The sequence below is a fragment of the Bos grunniens genome, chromosome 8 (assembly GCF_055505025.1).
Source record: "Bos grunniens cultivar Pamir isolate PY7600 chromosome 8, Bosgru_T2T1.0, whole genome shotgun sequence".
NCBI lineage: Eukaryota > Metazoa > Chordata > Mammalia > Artiodactyla > Bovidae > Bos > Bos grunniens.
Genome location: NC_141172.1, coordinates 100,012,037 through 100,025,000, shown reverse-complemented (window position 1 = coordinate 100,025,000; position 12,964 = coordinate 100,012,037). Strand labels below are relative to the sequence as shown.

General features: G+C 41.1%; 1 protein-coding gene and 1 non-coding gene across 2 annotated transcripts in view; both read left to right on the top strand.

Moving 5' to 3' along the window:
* Positions 1-12,964, top strand: part of LPAR1 (lysophosphatidic acid receptor 1) — a 163,240-nt gene that overhangs the window by 92,247 nt on the left and 58,029 nt on the right. The window contains 1 exon segment of the mRNA XM_086315933.1: positions 5,933-6,680. Coding sequence (XP_086172059.1) covers positions 5,933-6,680 — 748 coding nt within the window.
* On the top strand, positions 2,943-3,075 carry LOC147367792 (small nucleolar RNA SNORA71). Its single transcript, XR_015132196.1, has one exon. It is a non-coding gene; the product is annotated as a small nucleolar RNA SNORA71 (small nucleolar RNA).

Below are 12,964 nucleotides of genomic sequence, written 5' to 3'. Positions count from 1 at the left end.
AAGCTAGACCCTCTGCCCTCATGATATTTAGTCCAGTGTGGGGAGATGTCAATAGATAAGCAGTTATTGTACATTGTGTGTTGTTATAGGTGTAATGCAGGGAACTGTGGAGGAAGCACCTTGCCAAGATGTGGGAAGATCTTGGGAGAACAACTAGAAAGAATAGTATTCAACTGGTACATGAAGAATGAGTATAAGGTGAAACTGGGGGAAAGATTGTTCTAGGCCAGTGGTACTCACAGAGTGGTCCTTAGACTAGCAGCATCAGTATCACCTGGGCCCCATCTCAGCTCTGCTAAATCAGAAATTCTTGGGATGTGGCCATCAAGCTGTGTTTTAAAAGCGCTCTGGATGCTGATGCAGAAAACTTCCCTTCTCAGTGATGCTGAGAACCAGAGGTGAAAGAGATTACAGTACATTAAACAGGTGAAGCAGAGAGCTTGAAGTCATTAATAACTTGAGTTGAGGCAAGAGAGGTCTGATAAAATGGTTGAAGAGTTTAGATCTTTAACTTATGTGCTGTTGTAAGCCACTGAAACACTTTCAGCAGAGGAACAGTGTGAGCAATTTTGTCTTTTAGAAAGATCACTAGAGAAGAGATTAGTGCTAGGGAGAAAGAACACCTGGGAAACCGGCACAGTAGTATTGCTGGTGGCTGTGAGGGTGGAATAGTAAACAGGTTGAACAGACACTGCTGCTGCTGCTGCTGCTGCTGCTGCTGCTGAGTTGCTTCAGTTGTGTCCGACTCTGTGCGACCCCATAGATGGCAGCCCACCAGGCTCCTCGTCCCTGGGATTCTCCAGGCAAGAGAACAGATACTGGGGAAGAATTTATAGGATGTGGTTACTGATTGAATGATGAGGATGAGAGAAAAAGGAATTTCCCAGGTTTAGCACTCAGGCCACTGGAAAGCTAGAGGTCTCTAGCATAGGGTCGCACAGAGTCAGACACGACTGAAGTGACTTAGCATGCATGCATGCATTGGAGAAGGAAATGGCAACCCACTCCAGTGTTCTTGCCTGGAGAATCCCAGGGACTGCGGAGCCTGGCGGGCTGCCGTCTATGGGGTCGCACAGAGTTGGACACCACTGAAGCGACTTAGCAGCAGCAGCAGCCTTGGCAATAGAGACCACAGGAGGAACAAGCTGGGGAAGATTTTAAGTCTGAGCTTGGTTTTGAACACAGAGAGTATGTGATAGTCAGAGATAATGGTGGACAATTTGATATTTGCTTAAAGCACAGGAAAGAAATAGGGGTTAAATGTATAGGTATGGGAATATTTGGGCTCCTCAGGTGGGTGAGGGGTAAAGAATCAGCCTGCCAATCCAGGAGATGCAGCAAATGTTGGTTTGATCCCTGGGTCAGGATATCCCCTGGAGAAGGAAATGGCAGCCCATTCCGGTATTCCTGCCTGAAAACGCCATGGATAGAGGAGCCTGGCAGGCTACAGTCCTTGGAGTCACAAAGAGTTGGACACGACTGAATGACTGGGCATGGGAATATTTGAGATATATAACATAACTGAAATCTTGGAGGACATTTTGAAAAATTAGTACAAGTGTGTTAAAGGAGAATGTAGGGTAGAAATAGTAACATTGCACAGAGGATTGGGAGTCTTGGAAATGACTGTGGAGGACCAGCCCAAGAAAGAGATCAGTGCCCAGGAGAATATGATGTCACGAGAGTCAAAGAAAGAGGATTTTATTAAAAAGAGGCTTCCAGTCATGTGTCTAATGCTCTGAGGGGTTAGTGTGGTGAGGACTGAAAAGTTTCCACTGGACCAGCCACCAGATTGGTGTGACTTTGGGAAGTTATGTGAAACTCAAGGATTGGCTAGAGTGGTTTTCATGGAGGGGTAGGAGGAGAAGCCATATGACAGGTAATTGAGAAACCAGTGTGTGTCCAGTGAGACACAGAAGAGAGCAATTGGCCATGAAGGGGAAGGAATCATCAAACCTGGAAGTGAACATGAAGTTATTGTAAGGCTTTCTTTCTGTCTTTGGTAGAGAGTAAACCAGCTTGATTATAGATAGGAAAGATTCATGGGAGAGAAGAATGAGTGAGGGGGAGAACTGAAGATCTGAAGAAGAGAAAGGAAGCAGTTTGTAGAACAAGGTTCTGGAAATAGTAGGGATGGATGGGATTCAGAACACTTGGAGACAAAGGGTATGCCTTTTCCATTGTAACAGAAGGAGAAGGAAGGAGAGATTCTTGAGTAGTAATTTTAAAGGTAAGAGTTCCAATAAGTTTCCCCTTTTGGCAACTGCTGAGGAGAGATGGAAGGTGGGACTCAAAAGAGAATAATAGATAAGTTTAAAATAGTTACTGTGAAGAAGACACAGAATAATAATTAGGGAGAAAATCAGATTTCTTATGGCATTAAAGTCTCAACTGAGGCTGATTCTTTACCACCTGAGCCACAAGGGAAGCCCAAGAATACTGGAGTGGGTAGCCTATCCATTCTGCAGCGGATCTTCCCAACCCAGGAACTGAACCGGGGTCTCTTGCATTGCAGGTGGATTCTTTACCAACTAAGCTATCTGGGAAGCCCGCCAGGCGTTTCAGATTTCCTCTAACATTTCTCAGAAGCTTTGGCATAAGTATGGAGTAGTGTCAGTTGCTCAGTCATGTCTGACTCTTTGCAACCCCATGGACCACCAGGAGTCCACCAGGCTCCTCTGTTCATGGGATTCTCCAGGCAAGAATACTGGAGTGGGTTGCCATGTCCTTCTCCAGGGGATCTTCCCGACCCAGGAATTGAACCCGCATCTCTTGTTTCCTGCAATGTCAGGTGGGTTCTTTACCATTACAGGAACCAGTTGTATTCATCCAAGACTGATGTTATTCTAAGAAATGGTTACAGAAGTACAGTGGAGCAAGTCGATTAAAAGATAAAGGTCTTGCTTCCTAATTTGAAATTGTAAAATTCAAGAAGGTCTGCCCCCTGCATTCGAAAGTGACTGTGGGCTGCCTGTGCCCTGGTCATTGATAGTGCAGGGAGAGGAATCGCCGAAAGCCTTTCCCCGTGTTTGGAGGGTCCATCCTGTCCCTTGCAAACCCTGGCGCTTTCACACATGCCTGTAAAAAATAAAAAATTAAAAAATTAAAAAAAAGAAGGTCTGAAAATGGAAGATTTTTTTTCTTAAATAAATGGCAAAATTTGCTCTGAATGAATCAATATGAGGCTACTTATAACCTTTATTTATCAAATTTAGTGTATATACTCATATTTTAGGGCTTCTAAGGTGGCACAAGTGGTAAAGAATTCGCCTGCCAATGCAGGAGACACAAGAGATGTGGTTCGATCCCTGTGTTGGGAAGATCCCCTGGAGTAAGAAATGGCAACCCAGTCCAATATTCTTGCCTGGAAAATTCCATGGAGAGAGGCCTTGCAGGCTACAGTCCAGGGGGTCTCAAAGAGTCGGACATGGCTGAGTGACTAAGCACACAGCTCAACATTCATGTTTTATTTTAGAAATTAATGTGTATCATTATGGAGTGCTGCCCCAAATTTTGATGGGGCTGTTATATCAGATAAGGATTATGTCCTCTATAACTGTGATTAAAACCAGCAAATTCGGGGGAACTTCCCTGGCAATCCAGTGACTGAGACTCTCTGCTTCCACTGCAGTGGGTGGGGGTTCCATCTTTGGTTGGGGGACTAAGATCCGACATCTTGGTGGCCAAAAGCAAAAACAAAACCAGAAAATGTTTAAATTCTGAAGGAAACCTGACCTCAGAGTCTTCAAGAAGAGAATATGTTCCTGTGTTAGCAAAAACAGTGGTTGAAATGATATACTATGGAACCTGAGATGGATAAAGAAAGGGGGAAGATACGTAATTTACTGGGGAAAAGTAGGATGCTTAAGGAAATAGATGGCTTCAAAAAACTGCTGTATTGGGGATCAAATGAGAAATTGGGAAGAATGGGAAGTGAGGGACTAGAATGTATAAATTGGAAAGAATGGGAAGAGTAATCCAAATGTAAAGAATATTGAATGTATCAATTGATTATTTCCAAAGGGAGACGGTTTTGAACAATTACAAAGTTCAGGATGTGACCAGGGGAGTGGGCAGCTGAGTTATAGGAATAGAAAGGCATGAGTGATGAGATCAAGAAACTGAGAAGCTAGAAAATTAGATGAGTTACCCAGAGTAATGGCAAGATTTGAAGTGGAATGAAACATAAATTCTCAGATCCCCAATGAAGGGTTCTCTGTGGAAGGTACATGAAATACCACGATGTGTAAGGCAAGGTCCCCACTCTCCCCGTGGAGTGTCATCTTTTTAAGAAACAAGGTGCTAAATAATTATACAGCATAGTAAGTGATGATTATAGAAGCATGATCTAAAGTCTATTGAGTATGAATGAGGAAAGAGACCCTAGATGTCTGGACAAGTCAAGAGACTAACCTTTCAAGAAGAATCTCACTTTTTTGGAGGTTTCTGTGATTGGTAAACATTTATGCACAATCCACAGATATTCAGTAGAATATTTGATCAAAACTAGTGGTTAAAACTATATTTGCTTTAAAAAATTTGTATTTGCTAGATTATTTATCAAATGCATTGCAAGATAAAAAGGTTGGTTGTGAGCTGTCTTCAAAAATTATTCTCCAATTTTAGGAGTCACAGGTACACTTAAGTCTTTAGGTAAGTTGATTTGGTGTGTAATTTTCTAGTTTCTCCTTCATGTTACTTCTTACTCTCTAATTTTATTGTAATAGTTTTATTGACTGCCTATATCATTCTGTTATAAACCTCCTCAATCCTTTTTGGATTCAATTAAGAGTTGAAGTAGTTAATAAGGAAATATATTCCAATTGAGGATGTTAAAAATAAGAAAACACATAATAAAACATTAGGACATCAGTCCTGGGTGTTCATTGGAAGGACTGATGTTGAAGCTGAAACTCCAATACTTTGGCCACCTGATGCGAAGACCTGACTCATTTGAAAAGACCCTGATGGTGGGAAAGATTGAGCACAGGAGGAGAAGGGGATGACGGAGGATGAGATGGTTGGATGGCATCAACGACACAATGGCATGGGTTTGGGTGGACTCCAGGAGTTGGTGATGGACAGGGAGGCCTGGCGTGTTGTGGTTCATGGGGTCACAAAGAGTCAGACACAACTGAGCAACTGAACTGAACTGAATCACTCATTATCATTTTAAAAGATATACTTTAGAAAAGTGTCCAAATAGCAACTGCTCTTTGAAGGTTACACTAGGTAATATATTTCTTATGTCCTCCAAAAAGAAAAAAGTTCTCAAACATAGATGCATTGATGAATGCTATTCTGGGGTAAGTAGTTGTGGGGATAGACAGTGCTGACCACAGGAATGTTGAACAGCAAACGCTGGCTTTGGGCAAAGAAGCTTTGATGCATAGTGACCTCTTTGAAGTGTTGGCACTGATAGTTCCTGTGGGGACTTGACGTTACAAGATGCCTGACACAGATTGAACATGCTATGTGAGAACAGAAATGCAGAGTAATAGGGCAATAATACCCTATCTGTAAACCAACTGTGTTTACAGATTCCCTAAATAACAGGTCAAAATAGACTGTACTATGATAAATATTCCAGTTGCAACACTCTTGCAAAATTCTCATCTGTCTCATGTATTTTAAGCACGATTTCTGGGTCGTGTGGCTTTTCTAGTAGACTTCAATGATGTGCAACCACCAAGCACAGACCTTGTCATTTATTTAACTCCAACTCTCTTTAATCTTGAGGACAGTAAAACTGTAAGAAATCTTGGGGTTTCAGCATAATCATAGAACATTACACAGAGTCAGATTTTCAGATTCTTTGCTTATGGCTTTTTGGGGGCCACATTTACCATAGAACCCTTGCTTTATCTATACATCTTTAGATTTGGATCTGTGGTTTTTCGCTTTTTCTCATTTTTCTTCCTTTCTCTTTTAGTTCACAGCCATGAATGAGCCGCAGTGCTTCTACAATGAGTCCATCGCCTTCTTTTATAACCGGAGTGGAAAGTATCTTGCCACAGAATGGAACACAGTCAGCAAGCTGGTGATGGGGCTTGGAATCACCGTCTGTATCTTCATCATGTTGGCCAACCTCCTGGTCATGGTGGCGATCTATGTCAACCGCCGCTTCCACTTTCCTATTTATTACCTTATGGCGAATCTGGCTGCTGCGGACTTCTTTGCTGGGTTGGCCTACTTCTACCTAATGTTCAACACAGGGCCCAATACTCGGAGACTGACTGTCAGCACGTGGCTCCTGCGTCAGGGCCTCATTGACACCAGCCTGACGGCTTCCGTGGCCAACCTCCTGGCCATTGCAATTGAGAGGCACATTACAGTTTTCCGTATGCAGCTCCACACGCGGATGAGCAATCGGCGAGTGGTGGTGGTGATTGTGGTCATCTGGACCATGGCCATTGTTATGGGGGCTATCCCCAGTGTGGGCTGGAACTGCATCTGTGATATTGAAAATTGCTCCAACATGGCGCCCCTCTACAGCGACTCTTACTTGGTCTTCTGGGCCATTTTCAACTTGGTGACCTTTGTTGTCATGGTGGTTCTGTACGCTCATATCTTTGGCTATGTTCGCCAGAGGACTATGAGGATGTCTCGGCATAGTTCTGGACCCCGACGGAATCGGGACACCATGATGAGTCTTCTGAAGACCGTGGTCATTGTGCTTGGTGAGTTACCGTAAACAAACCAGATCAGTTCACGGTAGTGATAAAACAACAGTGTGAACATGCATGAGTGTGAGCATTCCATGCAGGAATTACAAGGGGACAAGGCATCTTTATAGCAAATGTTTATGGTAAAGTCAGCATCCCAGTCTTCCTAGAATTACAGAATTGGTCTCAGGGAAGTAATGTCTTAGTGATGTGATACAAAAGATGATGATGGGGAAGATCTTATTGACAGGTTTGGCTATCGAGTATTGACAAACACCTGCTTTTGAAAGGTTTTATTACAGCCCAAATTATGGAACTTTTGTCCATCGTCTATTTATTACAGATTCCCAGAAAGTATTTTTAGTCTCTTATGAATATTCTTTCATATATAGTCATTTTTATGAGTCTATTTCCTAATAAAACATCTTTCACATTCAGTCATTGCTACTGCATGCATATAGGTAAGTATACCAAGATTTTTATATATTTATTGCACAAAATTGTTTAGAATTAATGCCATCTGTGACAGTCATCTTTATGAAAACTCATTTTTTTCCCATTAATTGTCTGTTTTTAATTGTTGTTTAGTTGCTAAGTCATGTCCGACTCTCTGCGACCCCATGAACTGCAGCATGCCAGGCTTCCCTGTCCTTCACTATCTATCTCCCAGGGTCTGCTCAAACTCATGTCCACTGAGCCTGTTTTTAGTGGTGAAAGTTAATTCATCTTTCAAGGTGAAAAACAAGGTTTTATTCTTTTATGTGATGTATACTGGAATAATTTTTGTCTTTAAATAACTATTATTTTTCCTGGATGAAAAATTCATGGTTAGTGATCCAGAGGAATATATTTATTCATTTATGTTTTCAGAAAAGAGTTAAAGAACACCTCATAACTTCCAGGCCTTGTGTTGACTCCTGGAAATGTGTCTATGAAGAAGAAACACACAGAATGTTTCTTTTGGAACTTGGGGGCCTATTTTAAAAGTTCATCCACTGAGCATTTTAAGTAATTACCCTCTGTAATTACATTTTCTCCATAGACTGTATTCAAGTTGCTGTTTCATCACATTAAATTTTTTTTTTTAAATATTAAGCATTTCATCTTTCTCCATGAAAATTCAGTGGCAAGTTCCCCTATTGCCTTTTATTCCAGTTTGTAAAGCAGGGTTGAGTGGATGGAACCTGGGATTATGTGGATCCTCTGAAACGCTGGGAGCTACGTTAATTTTAGCTATGGGAAAGAGAGCCCTAATTATGGCTCCCAGGATAAAGACCAGGTCTCGGGATTGTCGACACAACTAAAGGCCTGACACTATGACTAACTGGCACATGTCGGTGGTACACATGACCTACCGAGGCCCCCGTCACCTCAGATGTGAAATTATCTTTTTCCATCAAACAAAGTTCAATTGAAGTACAAAAATGGTTTCCATCAAAAGCCCTGTGCTTTCCTGTGCTTCAGATATACATTCTCCATGGTAGGGATGAAACTTGTCTTTATTTACCATAGATGGTGTTTTTTTTTATTATTATTAAATAACATGAACTATTTCACTTCTGTATTGACTCAGGTATTCGTTTACTGCTGATCTGAGTGTTGGTTGAAACTTTTCATATGCATACACTTTTTCTACTATTATCTCAAGTATTGCTCATAGTTCATAGAACGACCAACAGAAAATAACTCCTGAACTTGGACTATGAACCTGCCAAGTTCTTGCTTTAATTTTGACCTTTGTATAATGCCTAGCATTTTCCAGTGTGTAATATGCTCAATGATTCATATAAAGTTAACTTTTGGGCCTGATGGGGTGATTTTGCAGGTTAAATGAGAACTACTTTGAGGATTTATGAAGCAGCAGTTTCAGGGCACAATGGTCCTAAGTGGCCCTTCTGCCCCACCGCACCAACCCCTAATGTGAAAGTAACAGATATCATGCTACCCTCTAAGGTTAAACTGGTGAACTCTACAAAGACTGAGTATATGTGGCTGCCTCTGAAATAAGTGGCACTATCTCTATAGGTATATGATGGAGGAAGTTTTAGAACATGGAAAATGTCAATCAGGGTGATAGGTGAAGAAACTTGGTGAGACAAGATGATGTATGGGATTGTAGTAGAAGAAGGAGAAATTTGAAAAGTGGACTTTAGACTTCTGGAGAAAAGGGGCAAGAATGGGAGAATAGGTAATTCATAACCCTAAACATTCTGGGGTTTTTATCAGTATGGTGCCTGGATCCCATTCACATAACAACATACTCCCCTGCTTGAATTTTATGTAGTCATGATTGCCAAGAGATGAGTTGGTCTGTAGGAACAAAAATTCTAGTCTACTTGAAGCTCTTCTCATTGTAAATTAGGTTATTGACAATCAGGTATTTTTGTAGTACACATTTGGGTTTTTAATATGTCTTCTCTGCCAAATTGTCAACTTTGCAACTTTGGGCAGGGATTGTAATGATGTGTTATCCACTTTCTCCACATTTCCTCTTGTAGGATCTGGCGCAAAGTAGGTGCTTGTCAAGTAACTGTTGAATAAATGAATGTGGTGACAAAACCAAATTTCTGAGCCTTCAAAACTGAGGACCAGAAGAAGCCAGAGTGAATGTACTAAGTTGATGCCATTTGTTCAGTCGTGTGGCAGAAGCCAAGACTGGTTACATCCCTGTCACAATTTATGCCTTCCCATCAAATATTTACTACAGCTAGGAAAGTGACCACAGTGGCTGCTCAATAAATAATGCTTACCTTATTCATTTATTCTGGTGATGACTGGTTTGATTTAACTGTGTCAAACCTTTGGTTTGTATTTCACCATGTCAGAGTGACCTCTGGCTTTTAGACTTATTCAGTTCAATAAACCAATGTTTATTGGTTATTTATCCTTCAGTTAAAAGAATTTGTTGGTCGACAAGTCAAATTTCTAGGAGTCAACATAAAATAAAAGGGTCTTTGAGATTTATGATGGCAATACCAGGAGCAGTTTTGAAGCACAGGGTTGTGTATAAGCTGCTCTTGAGTGAGTATTGGATCTTAATAGTTTTATTTGTAAAACACATAGAGCATTTAAATCAGATGCCAAGCTATACTGTGCCTTAGAAATGACTTTTTGTAAAGAGCATCCCTGAGAGTTTTCCCGGTACCATTATCTTATTTGTTAGCTTCATTTTCCAGATTTGAAAACTGAGGCACAGGGACATTAGGTAATTTGCCCAAGGTCACACAGCTCGTTAAGTACAGGGACTAGGATATTTTCAGGCAGTCTGTTTCCGGAGCCCATGTGTTTTTCACCTCCATTCTATTCCTGCCTCTGTATTACCAACAACTACTGGAACATGCTAGATGGAGATACAAAGCTTGAGCAACACTGTGCTGGTAAATTGAAACATTGTAATCCCGTTTGTTTCTGTTGATACTGCCTAGTTGCCTGTGCTCTATTTCCTGGGTAGAAGAAAGCTTTCAGGGAGCCATGCCTTTCCTCCTTTTCCTTCTAATGATGATTCTTACGACTCTCATCTCATAGGCTCTTTTTCATTGTTTGGTATTGGAGCGCCAGGCGCTGACTACTTCTGATTGAGGGAGTGTTTAGTTCAAGGTGTAGTTAACTTGAAGGTTCATTGTCCTAGCATGAGGTCATGTTATCCTTTCCCCAGGCTTGAATTCTCCCCCCTTGACATTTTACCAGAAATTCCTTTTGAGTCTGTTCCACAGTTGATTCAGAATGGCAGTCAAGTTCTTCCTTATTTGACCACAGTCTATCTTGAGTTATAAGTCCTTGCCTTTCTTGCTCTGTTCTTTGTGATGGAGACACTTCTGTTGGGGATAATTAGAGAAGAGGGAAACCAGGATTTGGAAAGAGAAAATAATGGTTATGGTGTGGACGTTTTTGCATTGTAATCGTGGGAGAGAGTGAGGAACATAAAGCAAAATAAATCCAGGTGGAGCCTGTCTCTTTGGGGAAGAAGAGAGAGACACTGTTTTTCTAGTTGGATCCCTTCTGGCCTGAAATGATCACCACTGAAGCTAGACGACTGCTTATTACTGATGTACCCTGTCCCTTACACCAGGGAGAGCCCACTGTTTTCTTGTTACTGTGATGAAAGATAATTCAGCAAATACCTTATAAGCAAATCATCATGTACTTCTGTGTTCAATTTAATTCAACAAACATATTGTTGAGTTGTTAAATACGTACTAAGGGATAAAAAGATGAATAAGGTAAACACCATTTTTTAAAAATTGAGACAACATTGGTTTATAATATTATGTAAGTTTCATGTGTACAACAGTATATTTCTACAGCATGCTCACTACCAAACTTTTAGTTTCCATCTATCACCATACTGTTGATCTCTCTCATCCATTTCACCCTCCTCCCTACTCCTTCCCCTCTGGTAACCATTACTTTAATTCCACAATAAGTGAAATCATATATTTGTCTTTCTCTGGCTTACTCCACTTAGAATAATACACTCAAAGGTCCATCCAAGTTGTAAATGACAAAATTTCATCTTTTTTATAGCTGAGTAGGAAAATTCTGAAGGATATGGGAATACCAGACCACCTGACCTGCCTCTTGAGAAACCTGTATGCAGGCCAGGAAGCAAAAGTTAGAACTGGACACGGAACAACAGACTGGTTCCAAATAGGAAAAATAGTACGTCAAGGTGGTATATTGTCACCTGCTTATTTAACTTACATACAGAGTACATCATGAGAAACGCTGGGCTGGAAGAAGGACAAGCTGGAATCAAGATTGCCGGGAGAAATATCAATAACCTTAGATATGCAGATGACACCACCTTTATGGCAGAAAGTGAAGAGGAACTTAAAAAGCCTCTTGATGAAAGTGAAAGTGGAGAGTGAAAAAGTTGGCTTAAAGCTAAACATTCAGAAAATGAAGATCATGGCATCCGGTCCCACCACTTCATGGGAAATAGATGGGGAAACAGTGGAAACAGTGTCAGACTTTATTTTTTTGGGCTCCAAAATCACTGAAGATGGTGACTGCAGCCATGAAATTAAAAGATGCTTACTCCTTGGAAGGAAAGTTATGACCAACCTAGATAGCATATTCAAAAGCAGAGACATCACTTTACCAACAAAGGTCCATCTAGTCAAGGCTATGGTTTTTCCCGTGGTCATGTATGGATGTGAGAGTTGGACTGTGAAGAAAGCTGAGTGCGGAAGAATTGATGCTTTTGAACTGTGGTGTTGGAGAAGACTCTTGAGAGTCCCTTGGACTGCAAGGAGATCCAACCAGTCCATTCTGAAGGAGATCAGCCCTGGGATTTCTTTGGAAGGAATGATGCTAAAGCTGAGAAACTCCAGTACTTTGGCCACCTCATGGGAAGAGTTGACTCATTGGAAAAGACTCTGATGCTGGGAGGGATTGGGGGCAGGAGGAGAAGGGGACGACAGAAGATGAGATGGCTGGATGGCATCACTGACTCGATGGACGTGAGTCTGAGTGAACTCCGGGAGTTGGTGATGGACAGGGAGGCTGGCGTGCTGTGATTCATGGGGTCGCAAAGAGTCAGACACGACTGAGCGACTGAAGTGAACTGAACTGAGTATTCCATTGTGTCTGATACTACATCTTCTTTATCCAGTCATCTGTTGATGGGCACTTGGATTGTTTTCATGTCTTGGCTATGTAAATAATGTTGTATTGAACATAGAGGTACATATATCTTTTAAAATTAGTGTCTTTTTATTCTTTGGATAAACACCCCAGAGTTGGATAACTGCATCATATGGTATTATACTTCTAATTTTTTGAGGAATCTCCACACTGTTTTTCATAGTGACTGTACCAATTTCCATTCCCACCAACAGTGTAAGAGGGTTCCCTTTTCTGCACATCTTCTCCAATACTTGTTATTTCTTTCTTTTTGATAATAGTCACTCTAACAGGCAAGAGGTAATATCTTATTGTGGTTTTGATTTGCATTTCTCTAATAATTAGTGATCTGAACATCTTTTCATGTGTCTGTTGACTATCTGTCTTCTGGAAGAATGTCTGTTCAGCTCCTCTGCCTATTTTTAAATCAGACTTTGTTGTTGTTGAGTTGTGTGAGTATTTTTTATATATTTTGGGTATTCACTCCTTATCAGATTTATCATTTGCAAGTATCTTCTACCATTCAGTAAAATGTTTTCATCCCTGGTGCCTCAGAGGGTTAAGTGTCTACCTGTAATGCAGGAGACCCAGGTTCGATCCCTGGATCACGAAGATCCCCTGGAGAAGGAAATGGCAACCCACTCCAGTATTCTTGCCTGGAGAATCCCATGGAT